At 31.8% G+C, this 20,698-nt stretch overlaps 1 protein-coding gene across 1 annotated transcript in view; it reads right to left on the reverse strand.

Annotated features, from left to right (window-relative positions):
* Positions 1 to 1,207: 1,207 nt before the first annotated feature.
* Positions 1,208 to 20,698, reverse strand: part of LOC143231320 (sodium channel protein 1 brain-like) — a 75,575-nt gene continuing 56,084 nt past the window's right edge. The window contains 13 exon segments of the mRNA XM_076465869.1: positions 1,208 to 2,288; positions 3,444 to 3,670; positions 3,812 to 3,966; positions 4,711 to 4,902; positions 5,592 to 5,855; positions 6,133 to 6,255; positions 8,026 to 8,199; positions 10,255 to 10,342; positions 10,807 to 10,853; positions 13,153 to 13,261; positions 14,447 to 14,832; positions 15,490 to 15,662; positions 17,472 to 17,633. Coding sequence (XP_076321984.1) covers positions 1,300 to 2,288; positions 3,444 to 3,670; positions 3,812 to 3,966; positions 4,711 to 4,902; positions 5,592 to 5,855; positions 6,133 to 6,255; positions 8,026 to 8,199; positions 10,255 to 10,342; positions 10,807 to 10,853; positions 13,153 to 13,261; positions 14,447 to 14,832; positions 15,490 to 15,662; positions 17,472 to 17,633 — 3,089 coding nt within the window. The 3' untranslated portion in view covers positions 1,208 to 1,299.

A 20,698-nucleotide genomic window follows, 5' to 3' on the forward strand; every position in this document is an offset into this window, starting at 1 on the left:
TCCAACTATGTAACAAAAAGGCTTTCTCTGTGAACATGGCTGGTGTCACACTTAACATCTTTTGAACTGTGTTTATAAACTGAGTATCAACAGAAAGGGTGTTGTAATGTCTATAAGTAACTTGTCACAAATAAATAACTATCTTTTAAGTTGTTTGGGTCAATCGGTCATGATGTCTTCCCCACTTCAGGTTGGTGACTATATTCTTATTTCTAATGTTATGGGTTTAATTGAATCTACCTTCGTTTTATATTTTACCCATCAGAATCTCTGCCAACCTTCTCTCAAAGTAACACATTTTATATTTCATATTATTTTTGTTAAATGAAAAACTGTAATTTTAATTGAGGGTTCTTAGGTAGTTAACTCTACAGAAACTGATGTTTAAACATACCCTAATGTTATTTTTTGTGAACACTCACAGCATACTGTGCATTATAGGTGTGAGAGATAATGACATTAAGAAATGAGATAATTCTAGTAATTATTCACCCCATATCTAGCCAAAGAAGTGCATTACAAACAATTATAGAAAGATGTTTTGGAAGGTAATTTTAATATTCTAAATTATAGTCACAAGCATAGACTGAACTTAAAAACAGTAATGTATTGGAACTTTACAGGTGTTTTAGAATCTAATAAAGTGAAGGATTTCAGAAGAAAAATTAATTGTAGTTGGCATAAGTAAAGTGTGAGGTTAAAAGCATGAATATGTGAGGGAGAGGTAAATGTAACAGTATGCAGATAGTTTCTCTGTACATGCTGTTGGAAGAAGCCATTGATTGGTTTGTATAAACCCACAAATGAAAACTTATTGTGTGAAATTGTTCCAATTCATTCCTAATAGAGAAACTTAAAAATCAATATTATGACAATTCTAGTGCCACTCACTACTTACAACAAGAAAAGGAAAGAAAACTATAATTAGCACTTAGGAACCTGTAAACTAGTTGTGTACACTGGAAGTGTACAACATGTTACAATTAAACAACCAGAAATATAAGTATAGGACAAAAATATAAAAATGAACAATTTAACTGAAGATGATAATTGTATAGGCTTAACTACTTTTGTACAGGTTATTACGGAGTTGTTAGGAACGTGGTATGGAATAAATTAAATACTTCCTTACAATACAATGGTTCAATAACTACACATCTTTTAAGTACTAATCCATAAACAGTATCAAAATATAAGGAATGAAACTCGTGAGCAAAATGATTACTTGTTATTTTTATTTCTAAAAATACAAACTTTTATTGTCAACAGAAGCAACTCCTTAACTAACTGTAATTATGTTTAATCTTCTCTGACAACTGGAAGAGTACATATAGACTGATTATGTTTTAAGCGAGAATGTCTGAAAGCTCTCTGAATCACACGGGCAGCATTTTCTCTTTTCTTCATTTCCAAGGTGCTGGTGACAATTTCTACTTTCCTACGAGTTGGGAAAGTCTTCTGGAACCAGTGCTGATCCAGCTGTCTCTGTAACTTTCGGAACTCCTCCGTGTCATCCACGTGTCCCAACACTAACTTAGTGAGAGCATGGAGCACGTCCAGACAGTGGACCTTATTTTCTCGAGAAATGGGCAAATCCATTGCAACCAGTGCTGGTCTGTTTGGTCTAGGGATACCTAATGGAGGACCCAAATTTGCAATAAAATCTAACACTTGATCCAGTTGAATAAACTGGGTTGCCTGAGGATCATAACGTGCCCAGCAAACATAGAACATCTCAATGTCCTCTTCAGTAATTCCTACTTGTTGTTCCTGAGTTGCCTGATTGAGGTTCTCCAACAGGACAGCAATGTACATGTTAATAACAATCATAAAGCTAATGATTATATAACTCACCAGATACATAACAGCCACCAAGGGGTATCCACAATTTCCATTTGGGAGATTTTTGTAGTTCATATCACAGGCAGGTGGTTCGACCATCAAACCATGCAGAACGTCATTCCAGCCTGCCGAAGTAGTCAGTCTCAATAAGAGCAACATGCTTTTAGCAAATGTTTCAAAGTTCACGTACTCCGTCAGGGCACCGCCCTTCTTTACGTGGCTGAACAGGGACATCCCAATGATTGCATAAATAAACATTATAAGTAGTAACAAAGCACCAATGTTGACTAAAGCAGGCAATGAAATAACAAGAGCAAAGAGAAGTTTGCGAATTCCTTCTGCAGCCTTGATGAGGCGTAACACGCGACCAATCCTGAAGAGCCTGATGACTCTTAAAATTGTGGGACTGAAACCTAACGAATCCAAAGCTTCTTCAAAAATTACACCTATAAAACAAGAGTGCAGAATTATACTTTATATGTTTTGCATTTAAACTGTTAGTGGATAGTGTTGACAAACTACAGTGGAATAAATAATGTGTTACAACAGAAAGTATGATTTTAGAGTATACAATTTCACATGATTACTCAACACTTTTATTTATACTATTGGTGGAAAAACAATAGAAAGACTAGTACATATAAAACTATCACTACCACCATGAAGTTAGATTAACACTTCTGGGAAATTGTATGTAGTGGATGAAAACGTTACTGAATATTCTGAGCATTATACTCTAGTTTAATTTAAATAAAACTCCAAGTGTAGTCCCAAAAAGCATTAGAAGTAACATTTTTCATACAAAAATAAAAATAGTTTTCCCTTACATGTAGGAAGAATGTGTATTTTTACATATGTTGTTGCTCAATTACACATTTCTATAGACAAATCAGTACATTCTTTAAGGGGTAACTCATAAACAACCAATATAAAGTTTGGTGAACTTCCAGTACAGAGAGAGTTAAATTCTGAAACAAAGTCAGAGTTTGTTGTTGAACACAATAAGCTATCTGTACTGTGCTCACCACAGGTACTAAAACCTGGTTTCTAGCACTGTCTGTCCAGAAACTTAACTACAGACCTACTGGGGAGAAACTTTAATGCCACAGAGTGAATTTTAAAAAGTCAAATTTCCATGTTGGGAGGTATGACTTCATAAAAGTACAACATGGTGCTATTGTTTGGTATCAAAAGTATGAAATGAAATTAGTACAAAAATTATGAGCTATTCCATAAGGAAAGATCTCAACCAAAAGAGAGGAGTTGTCTGTTATAATTTACACAACTTTTATTCAAACTTTATTTGGTGAATGTTCAACACAAAAACACTTAGAGCCTTAAAAAAATGGATAAATACAATACTTCATAAATTAGTTAATCTAATCTTACACAATTAGTTTTTATAGAACATGTGCCAATCATTGATGTTTAAAAATTAAGTTTTGAAACAGGTTGAGAAATATAATATGTTAATGTTTCCTATGGACAGTGCCGAAGGAAAAGCCTTTACTTTTATTTTGTTTAAATAAGTGGAATACTGTGAAACTCAATAAAAAACAAACCTTAAGACTAAAACAGTTCTTTACTAAAACCTTACTTACCAATAACAGATATTATTGCAATAACAAAATCAAACACATTCCATGACACAATAAAGTAATGCCTTCCAAGGCCGAGAATTTTTATAATTGCTTCTAAAGTGAAGATGGCAGTAAAAATGATATTAAGCACCCATAAGACCAGTGTCATTGTAGGTGACTGTTGGTAGTGCTCAAAAGCCATAGCTGTCATGTTCAGCAGAATTAGAAGAAACACAACCAGTTCAAACCTGTGAAAAAACAGATCTTTATATTTCCTTGAAAGGAAACATTATCCAAACTGATAGAACGTTTGTGACAGCACACCAACATTGCCAAGTGAATAACACTGATTTAAAAACAAAATCCAGAAATAGTTACTTGAATCTCACCTGCGGCTCATAGAAATATCATAACAATAAGCCAACAGCTTTCTTTGTGGTCTCTGAACGATTGGTTGAGGCTTCTTACGTCCAAGCTTTTTCATTGCTGTGTAGTAAGTACGCTGGTTCTCTGTTAAGAACATTTCTAAAACACCAGTTTCATACTGTTTAAAAAAGAATATAAGAGATAAAGTTACAACTATCATCTGAAAATAGAAATTAATCTTTCAATATTACATTTTACCCTGTTAAAATTTTCAGTATAGAATTTAACATTATTTCAAGGTTCTTAGTAGAAGTTTCAAAAAATTGAACTTTTATAATTTATAAACCTTTAATGCTTCCAAATTAATAAACATTAGGGCCTTGAGCACAGTTTTAACAAGACTACAAAACTAATTATACACAAGGTGTAGGATTTTTATACTGATACTTCTGGAAATGTAATTCACAATTTGAAAGTACTATACTGGAATGATACTGTGTGAAACAAATATATACAAAACTGAGTAAAGAAATGCTGGGTTTTACACACTTCTGGCAGAGTGAAAACATGTTGGCATATGAAACAGAAATACGTCCAAAAAAAGTAGACATGTTGGCTTTGAAAACATTTAATAGAGTAAAGATATGTTGACCTGTGAAACAAACATGTCTCTCAGAATAGACGATTAAGCTTGTAAAGACACCTGATAGATTGAAAACACATTGGCCTGTGAAACAGAAACATATCCATCAGAGTTAAAACATGGTCTATGAAACATTCAAACTTCTTAATGAGTAAACTTCTCAGATTTGATCTCTAAACGTGTTTTTTCAGTTTACAACTTGAGACTTAACATGAAACTAATGACATAACATTAATTTTAAGAAACAGGCATTAACAGGTGTTTGTACAATCTAATTACCTTCTTTTTTAGCAGATTAAAATTGTCAATGATGACTCCTATAAACAGGTTGAGTGTAAAGAAAGAACCACACACAATGAAGATGACAAAGTAGAAACATGCTGGTATGTTGGCCTCATGATAGGGCTGACTACCTATTGAAGTGGTGTCCATAGCATTCATCATGACTTCCATCCAACCTTCAAAGGTCGCCTGCACAGATATACAATGATTATCAAAGCACAGAAGGAGATATTTTATGAACATTAATCATAATTAAGGACCTTTAATACTATCATATAGATATTTGTAATGTAAGCTGAAACATGTGTGTATATTAAATGATAAAGGGTTGTGTCTTCTAAACTCCACAGTGTAAGCCATCAATCCGATAAAAGTAAAATGGGAAGATACTGTGTTTATATATATATTCAAATATGTATAAATACCTTCCATCTGCACATTACGAAGCTACTATAATGTTGTCTGAACACGTTTTAATTCAGTAATATGGTATAAAAAGATCAATCAGTTGCAATTACAACTAAAGATTTAAATTTATGTTTTACTTTTTAAGAGTGATTATAAATAACTGTAATAACACCTTGTAAACTAGAAACATATATCTACATTGCATCTAGAATAGCAGGAGTAGCATAGGTGAGAAATTTAAGGCCTGCTATTACCATTCATGTATTTTAAAATACTCTCACACATTAGGCTTACTTCCAAAAATCAAATAATCCACTTCTACTCTGTATTATTACCAGTAAATAAAAACCCCATGGGTTTCAGGTTCTTCTTTGCCAATTAAATTAATCTATTTATTTGTCCTTGTAGCAACTTAAAATTTAAAAAGAGGGTCTTATTTGAAAACTTTATCTGAAGTTAATAGTACATACCACTTGGAACAGAGCCAGGTATGCATTTCCAATGTTGTCAAAATTGATTGGGGCATTAACCCACGTGTAGTTTAATTCCAGACACTGAGAAATATTGGCAGTGACATCTGGTGACAACCTCTGACCCTTTTGATTGACACATGAATAAAAATGTCCTCCAAACAGCTGGACCCCCATTATACCAAATATTAACCAAAAAGCAACACAAACAAGGAGCACATTGAATATCGATGGAATAGCTGACATGAGGGCATTAACAACAATCTGAAATGAAGACAAACAAGACAGTTTAACCTTTTTCATGATACAAACAGAATTACACCAAGAACTATCACATTCATTTACAAATATCCAAGCTCAACAAATACAAAATGTTATTAACTTTTCTATACACCGAAATAATTGCATTTAAACAGAAACAAAACGTTCTTACAATTTTATGTTTTTAATATCTATAAACCATAAAAATATTTCAAGTATTTATATTCATTGTTGAAATTATATTAAATTTCAAACTCAGAGATTCTTATCAACGGGTTACCTTAATTCCTTGCCATCGAGAGATTGCTCGAAGAGGCCTAAGAGCTCGTAATACACGAACGACTCTTAATGCATAGAGTCCACCTGTACCAGTGGTCTGTAACAACAAACTCAATACCGAAACCTAGAAATTGAAGGTGAAAGGTCAATTTGTGGAAAATCATACTTGACAGAAATACCACGTAAAACTATGAAAATTTAACGTACAGAAAATATCACAAATTTAAAAATTAATGCACACACACACATATTAAACACTCATATGAATCCATAAATTAAAATACGCATCACAATAAAATTAAAAGTCAAAATGTTACTTTAAAACCTTTTTATGAAAAGTACTAAGTTCAATAATACAACTCTAAGGTAACACTAATGTAGCAGTGAAAAATAGTGAGGTGTCAGATAATCAGAAGACAACAGGAGTATAGAAATAAAGAATACCTAAACACTTTATGACACTAAACCAATCTGGGAAATCATTAGTAATGTGCCCCATTTGTCTTTGACATTGGAGGATATAATTAACACATAAATGATTAAAGATGTCTTCATAAGTTAATAAACAGGAAAGTAAATGTTTTATATGCTGAAACAAACATGTTAAAGAATTATCAGTAGTAATCCATAAATGGTGAACTACATCAAGACATCAGTGGGTACTTACACCTACTAAAGAATTATCAGTAATAATCCATAAATGGTGAACTACATCAAGACATCAGTAGGTACTTACACCTACTAAAGAATTATCAGTAATAATCCATAAATGGTGAACTACATCAAGACATCAGTAGGTATTAACACCTACTAAAGAATTATCAGTAATAATCCATAAATGGTGAACTACATCAAGACATCAGTAGGTACTTACACCTACTAAAAAATTATCAGTAATAATCCATAAATGGTGAACTACATCAAGACATCAGTAGGTACTTACACCTACTAAAGTATCAGTAATAATCCATAAATAGTGAACTACATCAAGACATCAGTGGGTACTTACACCTACTAAAGAATTATCAGTAATAATCCATAAATGGTGAACTACATCAAGACATCAGTAGGTACTTACACCTACTAAAGAATTATCAGTAATAATCCATAAATAGTGAACTACATCAAGACATCAGTGGATACTTACACCTACTAAAGAATTATCAGTAATAATCCATAAATGGTGAACTACATCAAGACATCAGTAGGTACTTACACCTACTAAAGAATTATCAGTAATAATCCATAAATAGTGAACTACATCAAGACATCAGTGGGTACTTACACCTACTAAAGAATTATCAGTAATAATCCATAAATGGTGAACTACATCAAGACATCAGTAGGTACTTACACCTACTAAAGAATTATCAATAACACTATGTAACACAAATTTTGTTACTGGATAGTATGTGTTATTTCTTAAGTGCTCATGTTGTAAAAGTACAGAAAATGGCCATTGCTCCCTTCAAACTTTGCTTTTGTGACCTAGATAATGAAATTTAGAAAGTAACCTATTTTCTATGTAAAAGTGAGCAAATTTGCACATTTGCATTTACATAAGGTCTGAATAAAACAACATATGAATCAAGATTTACATTTATTTGATACAAAATTGTTTAGAAGTGAGTAGTTTTTTGATGTTTGCAACTGTAATGTAAATCACTTTCACGTATCAGACCCCAAATACAGTCTCCCATCATGTTTTAGTTATATGCTCCCAGGTCACAAAAGCAAAGTTTGAAGAGAAAAATAGGTCTTTTCCATTTACTTTAGTCATAAGCAGTTGGGAAATAACACTTTCTGCCCAGCAACAAGAACAAGTAAACATTTTGTTACACAGTGTAATAATCCACAAATGGTGAACCACGTCAAGGCATTAGTAGGTACTTACACATACTATAGAAAAATCCAGAATAGTCCAGAGGCTGGTGAAATATACAATAAAGCCATGGGCTCCCCACTGTAGCAACATCTCAATAACAAAGAAAACAGTAAACGCCAAGTTGAGTTTGTCTATGATCAACTGCCACATTGGTCGTTCTGCTAAGTAAATATCTTCAAAACACTTGAAAATAAAAAAAACTTTCTAAATCTTTTCATTTTAACATTAACAGGATAATGTGAGAAAAGTACCATTTTTCATTATTAGTACCATGGTATGAAGAAGAGGGAGCCACACAATACATTTAAACCTGGACTGAATAATGAAATTTAAAAAAAATCAGTAATGAAATATAAAATTTCAACTTTTGAGTTGTATACAAAACTCACAGAGCTGCTGTTAGACATGACACAAAAATGGGAAGTTACCTGAAGCACTATAGAAACACTTTGTCTCCAGCTCCAATTTTAAATCATTACAAGAGAATAGAATGAAGTTAATACACATTGTTTCTTTAAGCACAGTGAAACTTTTATTGATATACAAAAGACTTTAAGCAGCAGTCAATAAAGTTAGCAAAACTTCAATTAACAAAATAATTTTATTTACATATACCAACTGTGCATTTGTATTAAATACAATGGCTTTGGTATTATTTTCTAGCATCTTTTATTTACAGATTACTGTCAATACTACTCTGTAATTAGTACCTTTAGTACTATTCTAGTGTGTAATTAGTACCTTTAGTATGTAATTAGTACCTTTAGTACTACTTTGTAATTAGTACCTTTAGTATGTAATTAGTACCTTTAGTACCTTTAGTTTAATTAGTAATTAGTACCATTTTAGTATTTAATACCTTCGCACAAAGCTACATGGGCTATCTGTGCTAGCTGTCCCTAATTTAGTAATAGGTAGTCATCACCACTCACTGCCAATTCTTGGGCTACTCTTTAGTGGGTGAGCATGTTTGACTGTAACATTATAATGCCCCCACGGCTGACAGGGTGATTTGAACCTGCAACCCTCAAATTATAACAACTGGTATCTTTGTTGGTGAGTAAGCTGTAATGGACAGTAATTGCCTGTTGTAAAGTATGCAAGCTTAGAGACTCTCTCAAGAGTCTTCCATCTGTTGCCTCCAGGCCCTTCTTACTGTTTCAGAAACATTACCTTTCTTGTTATTCTGGAACTAGTATTCATTTCTTTTTTCCAGTAACATTTGCAAAATACTTAAATCTAACGATTTATGCAATAAAAAACAAATTTAATGATAATTCAGAGTTTCTCAACATATCTGCATTTTGTTCTTTTTTTTGAAAATAGCAAGATCAAAATATCTCTTACAATTTACAGCAAAACGATTAAGCAGAATAATATGGGTGAAGTAATACTGCACATATTGTACAGTTGGTTGATACCAATGAAGATTTGCCACCTTACTGTTTATATCAGTCATTCTTCATACAATCAATATACGGTCACTTAGTTCACGAGGTTTTGTACTTTTGAACACGTTTCTGTTGATTGGTTTCTTCTGAATTTCACATAAATCTACTCAAGCGCCACCTGTACTAGCCATCCAGAAATACGAAGCAGTAGAATAAATGGAAGACAGCTAGTTAATATCATCCACTGCCAACTCTTTACCAACAAACATTGGGAGCGTCACATCATAATGCATCTACGGCCGAAATTATAAAAATGTTTGGGGTTAAGATTACATTCCATGACCATGTTTTCAGATGGACTGTGTGATACTTGGGTGAGCAAAGGAAATTATGCTATCTTATCTGCAATATTCCAATTACAGTATCTATCCAGCAAAGAGTATTTCTTCTAGACAGAATGGCACTTATAATAAATACACCCATTTCAGAGCTGTAGATATATATGTGTAACCATGTTTAATATGATTATGATTTTGAGACTTTATTTCTGTCAAGTTTAATACAATATTAAGATAATATTTATCTAATTTATAATTTTGTATTAAACAAATTTAGTTCAAACTGTGAAACTCTCCAGTGACACAGTGGTATGTCTTTGGACTTATACCACTAAAAAATCAAGTGGTGGGCAGAGCACAGATAGCTCTTTGTATAGCTTTGTGCTTAACTGCAAATGAAAACATCATATTGTAGATGTCAACTGTAGACACTTTACCCATTTATAACATATAGTCCTTTCCTTTTATAATTCAAAAACAAATTTGAATAGTATGGTAACTATACATACCAACAAGAGACTGCTAGCAAAAATAACCAGAAATACCAGCCATTCAAATATCCTGTTGTCAACAACTTGTCGTATGTTTCTCCTCACTCTGTGAACAAACATCCGGAAGTGGATTAATATTATTTATCATCATTCAAAGTACATCTTCAGAAAAACAACCACATCAAAGAAAAGAATGTTACAGGATTAACACAGTGGCAGAAAATTATATTAAAACAGTTGACAGAAAACAAAACTACCTTCTGTACATGCTCAGCCATTTTAACTAAAAGTCATTCAGATTATTATAAAATTATTTTTACATTATCTGTCATTACTACATCATTTGTCAAAATATTGTTCATCTAGCTTCCCTTAACTTGAGGAACGTGTAGTTGACATCTTTACAGGTATAAACGTCACAAATATTTATCACTGTTACAGTTTTAAGTGTTATAACCAGCTTTAATTTGTTTTAAATCCATAAACAATATTATCTATCCACACTTTATTTTTTCTGTTATATTTAAGTTTATTCTTATACTAATTTGTGATCACTCTCATAAACGTTACCTCTTAACAATGTCTCCTTCCCAGAATCTGGGGTTCAATCCCTGAGCCTATTATTCATTAAAAGAAAAGGTTATACACAATTGGTTTAGAAAAGCTTCCCTAGTCTTTAATGATGTGACAATTACATATACAGTAATCTATTAAAATGTAAAATATATATATTAATATATGTGATGAACATGGGAACTCCTATGGTTTGAACATGTCCATTGTTAATTTTGAGCTACTGATGATATGGAAATGAATCAGTTAACAGCACTTGATGCCTCAAATGGCTACTCTTAACCAAATAGTGTCACTTATTAAAACGTACTCAGAGCTGAAAGCACAAAATCCCACATCTCAAAACAGACCTACTACAGTCTTTAGTGCAAGATGCTAATCACTAGGCTGTGCTCAGGCCTAGAACACAGTGTTATATATGATGCAAATAATTCATTTAACAAGTCACACATGCCATTTTTTAGTGAAAGATAACTAGTTATGAATACATACTTAAAAATCATTTATACACTGTTTTATTTAAGGAAGCCAGTATAAAAAAATGTATTCAAAATAAACTTAGTGTTCTAAAAAAATCAAAAAAATTATTTGAAATAAAATAACTGATACTGAATGTTACTTTTAGTCGGTGCACCAGTGGCACAGCGGTGTGTCTGAGAACTCACACCGCTAGAAATCAGTTTTTGATGCACTTGATGAGATGAGCACAAATGGTCCATCATGTGTCTTTGTGCTTGATATAAAAAAAAACAGCAAATACTTTTAGTTGAATAAATTACAACTATTTATGTTGCTACCACTAGTGACACCTACAGCGAGATGGAGGTACACATTGTTTTGTATTGCCCTGTGATATAACGTGAATTTTCTATATAATCATTACAAATGATAAAAAAGACGTGTGAAACAAATTGGAAATTGTATCCCAAGATGGCTGGTATGGGTATTAAACTTTTATTAAAATAGATAACAGTGTTTCAACTTTCTTAAATTATCTTCAGGTTAACAATGAAAGAGTTAACCACAAGATAGCCTAAAAAGGTCAAAGAGTTGTTCTCTACTTTATTTTCATAACAGTTTTAATACCCATACCAGCCATCTTGAGATACATTTTTACTTCAAGTGGGTTTCTCGTCACCATGAAATTGGAAATTTATGATACTGAGGGGCACCTTACGTGCTACAATAATTGATGAAGCACTGACTTTCCATGATAATTATACACAAATCTCGGTTAAAGAAGCACTTCGCTACAAGGTTGAAAAATTTGTAAAGGATTATGTCCTCAGTGTTCCCCTATAGTTTTAATTATGCTGTAGAATTCAAAGAATTATTTTTCAGATTTTGCATGCATGTTCATTGTGCCCTACCAGAAATATATAAATTGAAAATATTCCTTAAATAACAATAGAAAAATATATTTTACCAATTTTGTTAAAAGTTCATTCAGTTTCAATTAAATATAACAATAAACAGAGGAATTTACAGATATAAGAATATTTTTATTAATTACATCACTGCATGTTACATCTAATATTAATTAATTTTGTTTTTTGTAAATATACTTAATTAGAGTAAAAAATAAAACTATCCAGGTTACAACAGTTTGAACTGACGTTCAAGAGAACATATTAATATATTAAAGTAATTGCTTTTGTAGACTGATTTGGATAAATTATCCTTCTATGTTATTAATTTAAATTATTGTCATCAGATCATGGAGTAAGAAATTATTTTTAATATTTTGAAGTCATTTATTTCTTGAGTTGGATGTTTTATTATTTCAAATTATTTTTGATAACTCAGAAAGTTAGAAATAATTCTAATATTCTGAAGTGGTTGCTGTCTGGGTTAGAATGCTCCCATTATATCTGTTTTATTATTCTAAATTATCCTTTAAACTTCAGTGAGTAAGTAAAATCAATTTTCAATTAGCTCTTCTCATAAACAGAGTTGGATATATTATTCCTCTGTTTTTATTATCTCAAACAGCTGATGATATATCAATTAGCTCTTCTCATAAACAGAGTTGGATATATTATTCCTCTGTTTTTATTATCTCAAACAGCTGATGATATATAAATAACAAATACTTTCTGTTTTTCCAATCTTTCATTTTCCTGAGCAAAGTTAAAGGCATGATCTTTTCTTTTACTCTCAGTTATTCTTTTAACTTGATGAGAGGGAAAGTATTTTCTTATTTAAAATTGGTTGTTTTCCCAGACCAAGTTAGGTGAATTATCCAAAGCATTTCAAACTAGTGTATTTAAATCAGTAAGAAATCCTTTTATTCTCACTACTAAAAAATAACAAACTACTAATGATATGTTTAGTTATTATTACTGTCTCATCTCTCTGTTCCTGAGGTGAAGATCTTACAGCATGTGGAACAAACAACGATTCCTCTTCTGGACTTGTCCTCTGTTCCAATTCTGTTGGTTTAAAACGGAAACTTCAGCATGTGGAACAAACTTCACTTGTCCTCTGTTCCATTCTGTTGGTTTAAAACGGAAACTTCAGCATGTGGAACAAACAACGATTCCTCTTCTGGACTTGTCCTCTGTTCCAATTCTGTTGGTTTAAAACGTGAAACTTGAAATATTTATATTTATAGAAAAATGTAATTAAAATTTTTTAATTTTTCTTGTCTTAACAGAAATACTTATAAACCATTTCAATGGTGTTTCATCTTTGATACTGAGGTATCCCTATAACAAGTAACAGATGTACAGCATACTACAATATAACGGAAACACAACTTGTTTCATAACCCTTCAGAGAACATGAAAGTGCAGCAAAAGAAATGGGAATATTGGTTAACTAAATGAATTCTGAAAACAAGGTTATTATATTTACGTCTCTGATGAGCCACACAATTCACCCATTCTCCAACAGGCAGTAGCATAACTTCAGTGACCATGTGATTTAAGAGATTAGACATGCAAAACAAGCACAACAATTCTTGTCACTTTCATTGCTGTCATGGATCTCAAACAATATTCCAAATAACACAGTTGAATACATATGAATACACACGTTAATATTTTTCTAAAGTGAATGTGTATTTATACACTTAGCTCCTCTCATAAACAGCCTTTCTCGATTAGTACCGCCCCATTTTAACACTATTCCTACACCAATAGATGTGAGACATAACTCCTATTGTAACCAACACCCTGTCCATACTTGCACTCACGAATCACTTTGAGATTTGTCAGAAGACCCATACCACATATCACAGGAAGTGGGGAGACTGGGTGGGTAATGTGAAAGGAGGTAAGTAATTATTGGAAGTACCAGTAATTTACATCTGGAGAAATTCCATGGTGAGAAAAAGCAGTCAGTAAGATACACAGATAGAAAGTTCTGTATGCCATCAACATCTGCAGAATGTGATCACAATACTCTTAACCAAGTGGTACAATGCCTAACTCAGGAGAACAAGCCTCCATGGTCCACCACCCCAGTGGTTAGGAAGTGGTAATTGGTAAAAACTCCAATACTCCATTAGAAGAAAAAAGAAAAAAATGCACTGGAGAATACAGAAGACCACATCACCAGAGACAGTGTAAGAGGGAACCACAATACCTTATTTTGAAAAACAGAGTTTCCATGTCAAAGGAGTAAGTCAATCAACCAACTGGTGGCATTTGAAAGGTATACAGGTCTGTGGTAGGAAGAGTGAATGTCACAGAGCATCAGAGATGGGCAGCCAATGTATACAGGTCTGTGGTAGGAAGAGTGAATACCACAGAGCATCAGAGATGGGCAGCCAATGTATACAGGTCTGTGGTAGGAAGAGTGAATACCACAGAGCATCAGAGATGAGCAGCCAATGTATACAGGTCTGTGGTAGGAAGAGTGAATGTCACAGAGCATCAGAGATGGGCAGCCAATGTATACAGGTCTGTGGTAGGAAGAGTGAATGTCACAGAGCATCAGAGATGGGCAGCCAATGTATACAGGTCTGTGGTAGGAAGAGTGAATGTCACAGAGCATCAGAGATGGGCAATGTATACAGGTCTGTGGTAGGAAGAGTGAATGTCACAGAGCATCAGAGATGGGCAGCCAATGTATACAGGTCTGTGGTAGGAAGAGTGAATGCCACAGAGCATCAGAGATGGGCAGCCAATGTATACAGGTCTGTGGTAGGAAGAGTGAATGCCACAGAGCATCAGAGATGGGCAGCCAATGTATACAGGTCTGTGGTAGGAAGAGTGAATGTCACAGAGCATCAGAGATGGGCAGCCATCTCTGCCTACTGTACTCATTTGTGTCCACAAGTGTACAGTCTGGGACAAACATATTTATGAAGCAAAAGATCACCCAGAAGAACTACTATTGGTTCTATAGAACACCCTATCTCTACAGTGTGTGTAACCTAATCCTGCAATATAACTATTCTAGCAGAGATGGTGGTATCTGAAATTGTGCATCTTATCCACAGTAGAAAGAGCTACAACATAATTGACATCCAGCATGGTCAAAGGATGGACAGTGCAGATTTAAAAAAAAAAGTATACGTGGTCAGGCACCACTTGTTACAGAGTGAGATCCCAGTACGCTAGCAGAAAGGCTCAAGTAAATAAAGCTATAACACAAATATAGTAAAAAAAACTAAGTCTGTAAAGGAAAACACTGAGGAATTTGTGAGAAAAAACAGGAATGTCTGTATAGTACTGCTTCCAATCTCAAAGCAATTAACAGTGCAAATAAGAAGAGGGCACTTTTTACAACAGTGGTTTTTTTGTGCTCCTGTTGGTGAGAAGTTGCTGCATGATCCTTTAAATGAGAAGATGCAGAAGTGAGAGCCAGTTGCAAGTGTTGGAAATTTGTGCCAACAAAGGACAATACTAATCAAGAAAAGCTGTTCTGTGAGCAGAAGCAAGATATCATACCAGAAGTGCACCCTTCTGATAAAATATTATTAATCAGTGACGATAAAACGCAAGGCTAAGCTATGTAATTATACTCTCTATCATCAGCTGAACTTGGTATGACTTTTATTATCTGAAATACACTCAGTGACAGTGTAGACATAAGCAGTCAAGAAGTTGCTCAGAGTAGGTTAAGGGGCCCATAGTTCAGAAAAATGTTTTCCATCAAGTTATTGATGTTTGCATGTTTCAGTGTAATACTCAGTTATAAGATAAAAGTTTTTCCAAAAATGCACCACCCTGTAATGGACAGACATTTAAAAATCACATCAGCAAGATAGTTCCTAGTCAGACACAATGTATATGTGTGCTTTGTGGTTGTAGTGCAATACACACTTAGCATGCATGACTATAGAGAGATACCAGTCCACTGATAATAGCTAGAATCATTAGTATAATTTATTTTTAACAAGTATATTAGTATGTGTCATGCTGGCATATTTCCAGTTTGTGGAAATATTACAATTTGTAGTTGTTTGTTTAATGTAAGGTGAGCGAGGAATCAAAGTATATTACAATGGGTTAGCATCATCCACGAGTAAGCTTATAGGTTTCCATTTTATATTTACACACAACTCCAACAGGTAAAGAAAGCCAAAGCAGACAGAAAACTAAACAGCCTGAAACTTTTACAGAAATATAAAAAACCTTCAAACTTTAAAAGCAACGTTTGAAATTTTAGTTTGCAAAAGGCATCAAAAATCATCACAGGTTTATCAGCAAATACGAGAAACAAAAATTTACAAAATGTTGTTCTAATACTGCAGAATACTAGTTCTGAACACAAGTACAAAATAAAGTATGATGATATTATCAAAATTAGTTTACATAATTATTTAAATAAATACATTTTTATTATCCATGAAATAACATTTATTTTAAACACAACTTTAATTATTTGATCTATAACATTTTAAAAACTAATAGTTGGGTAACAAAAGTAATGCTTTCCACAAATGATACAAGTACAAGCAGTAAAAAAATGTTTACATGATGTGTAGTGAAGTGTTTACGATTTTGTTCTTGACCTCTGAATGCAACCTGCTGAAGATCTGACTCCAGCCCAAACATGCACTGACATCAAAATATTCTGGTTTAACAAATGAGTCCTTTCATAAACATACACACTGAACCAAGTAAAGTTTGGGAATTAATATCAACTACTTTACATTTAATTCACGTAATTATTGTATACTTTATTGAAGAATGGTCATATATATCATTAGAATTAATATGAAAAACCCTTATTAAAGTGTGTCCATACATTCCCTGCAAATATCACCCCCTGCTAGTACAGCGGTATGTTTCCGGATTTACAACGCTAAAATCAGGGGTTCGATTCCCCTCGGTGGGCTGAGCAGATAGCCCGATGTGGCTTTGCTATAAGAAAAACACACACACACACACCCTGCAAATATAAATAGTAGGCATATGAAGTACACCCTTTCTGGTAAGCACGGGTGTTAACAGATAGGTGGTGTTCTGATATATCACTTAAGTATTTAGATCTTCCAAACAAAATAGATGTTCACATTTTAATGTGTGAAAATTTACAATAATGGGAGCACACCTCATGACTGCTCACATGATAAGAAACCAAGTATGTCTTGTTTGGCCTTAAAAACTACATCCAAATCTCTTTCAGCTTCATCCACTTGAAAGAATATAATTAAATGATATGTAAATAATAAAACGTGCTTGAAAAAACACCTTCTATTGATTTACAACTTGGAGGGGTTGGACTCTGGATCCTAATTTCTGGAACTGTTCCTTCAGTTTCTTGTTTGCATGAACAGTAGATAAGAACATCGTCTATCTTTTTTCTCAGTTTTGAAATGACAGTTGGACTGCTTTGTCCCTGAAATTCATTATAGTTCATTGTCATTTCTATCGTAAAATAATCAAATTTTGACCTTTCACTGCAGTAAACTTTACACAAATATACAGTTACTGTTACTACATAATTTAAAAACTGTTTATCAAAGTCACAGTTTTCAACATGACACTAACACTGTTCAGTCACCTGAGTGTCCAAAGTTGTCTTCTCTGGCTAAGGTCTAAAAACAAATATCTGTGAAATCTTTACTGCTTTTACTTCAAAACCTAATTTTGTAACTTCAATAATAATTAGAATTTTACTGAAAAAAAACCTTAGCACCATTTTTTACAGTTACATATACATGTTAGAAATAACTTTTAATAAAATGTTTTCTTTGTTGGTGAGTTTCAGTTGAATTAAAGAAGTTAAACTTGTTCAGGGTCTAACATTTAGGTCTCCAAGCTTCCTTGTTTCCATACCATATAGATATTTTTTAACTAAAATAGGTTTACACCTACTTTGGTATATCATCAAAACAGCTATCAAAGAAAACATGATGTTATGATCCTAAAAACTGAGTAACAGTTAAAGATACAATTACTTTATTTTATTACCCAGAACAGAGAGTAATTATTAAAGAAAATAAGATTATGTTATTACCCTGAATACAAAGTGACTATAGTACAGGAGATATTATGATTTCATTCACCTAACACCTTCAGTTTAGAATAACATCTAGAATGTTTTCTATCCACGGTTCTGTAATCTATCATTTTCTGTTTGATAATAATTTCATCACACATTTATCATACTGACTTGGTTCTCAGTAAAACTACTAATTACACTATGTAACAAAATTTTTACTTTTACTTGTTCCTGGACAGAAAGCGTTATTTCCTAATTGCTTGTACCTAAAGTAAATGGAAAAGACCTATTTTTCTCTTCAAACTTTGCTTTTGTGACCTGGGAGTGTATAACTAAAACATGATGGGAGATTATATTTGGGGGCTGATACGTGAAAGTGATTTACATTACAGTCTCAAATCTCGAAAAACTACTCACTTCTAAACATTTTTGTATAACTTTAGTAAAAATACATGTAAATCTTGATTCATATGTTGTTTTATTCAGACCTTATGTAAATGAAAATGTGCAAATTTGTCCGTTTTTACATAGAAAATAGGTTAATTTCTAAATTTCATTATCCAGGTCACAAAAGCAAAGTTTAAAGGGAATAATGGTCATTTTCTGTACTTTTACAACATACGCAATTAAGAAATAACACATACTATGAAGGAACAAAATCTGTGTTACATAGTGCAATTTATAGTCATTTGTAATGTAAGTCTGTTTCTCTGTTGTTCTATTTGTTTCAGGTACATACAGTATGACTCAGTCTCTCTAACATGGGGCAATTTTAATGTTCTTAGCAATTTGTCTTCACACTTGAAAAAGAGATTTTTTTCTAAATAATTACAAACATTCATTATTGTCAAGCAATATTTTCACACAGTTTTCTTTTTTTACCATTTATTAAAATATAGTACAGTAAGTATGTAAACATTTGTATGTATACAAAATATAATACAGTGAGTATGTAAACATTTGTATGTATATAAAATATAATACAGTGAGTATGTAAACATTTGTATGTATATAAAATATAATACAATGAGTATGTAAACACTTGTATGAATATAAAATATAATACAGTGAGTATGTAAACATTTGTATGTATATAAAATATAATACAATGAGTATGTAAGCACTTGTATGTATATAAAATATAATACAGTAAGCATGTAAACATTTGTATGTATATAAAATATAATACAGTAAGCATGTAAACATTTGTACGTATATAAAATATAATACAGTGAGTATGTAAACATTTGTAGGTATATACAATATAATACAGTAAGCATGTAAACATTTATGCGATATATAAAAAATAATACAGTATGAGTATGTAAACATTTATGCAATTATATAAAATATAATACAGTGAGTATGTAAACATTTGTAACGCGATATAAAATATAATACAGTAAGTATGTAAACATTTGTAACGTGATATAAAATATAATACAGTAAGTATGTAAACATCTATAACGATATAAAAACATAATACAGTAAGTATGTAAACATTTGTAACGATTATAAAAATATAATACAGTAAGCATGTAAAACATTTGTAATGTTATATAAAATATAATACAGTAAGTATGTAAACATTTGTAACGATATAAAAAACATAATACAGTAAGTATGTAAAACATCTTGTATGCATATATAAAATATAATACAGTAAGCATGTAAACATTTGTATGTATATAAAATATAATACAGTAAGTATGTAAACATTTGTATGTATATAAAATATAATACAGTATGTAAACATTTGTATGTATATAAAATATAATACAGTATGTAAACATTTGTATGTATATAAAATATAATACAGTATGTAAAGATTTGTATGTATATAAAATATAATACAGTGAGTATGTAAACATTTGTATGTATATAAAATATAATACAGCATGCAAACATTTGTATGTATATAAAATATAATACAGTAAGCATGCAAACATTTGTATGTATATAAAATATAATACAGTAAGCATGCAAACATTTGTAGGTATATAAAATATAATACAGTAAGCATGCAAACATTTGTAGGTATATAAAATATAATACAGTAAGCATGCAAACATTTGTATGTATATAAAATATAATACAGTAATATGTAAACATTTGTATGTATATAAAATATAATACAGTAATATGTAAAACATTTGTATGTATATAAAATATATAATACACAGTAAGTATGTAAAACATTTGTATGTATATAAAATATAATACAGTAAGTATGTAAACATTTGTATGTATATAAAATATAATACAGTAAGTGTAAACATTTATATGTATATAAAATATAATACAGTAAGTATGTAAACATTTGTATGTATATAAAATATGATACAGTAAGTATGTAAACATTTGTAACGTTATATAAAATATAATACAGTAAATGTAAACATTTCTTATTACGATATATAAAATAATAACATTATAATAAAATATAAAATATAAATACAGTAAGTATGTAAACATTTGTATGTATATA

Source organism: Tachypleus tridentatus, chromosome 11 (assembly GCF_004210375.1).
Source record: "Tachypleus tridentatus isolate NWPU-2018 chromosome 11, ASM421037v1, whole genome shotgun sequence".
NCBI classification, from domain to species: Eukaryota; Metazoa; Arthropoda; class Merostomata; order Xiphosura; family Limulidae; genus Tachypleus; species Tachypleus tridentatus.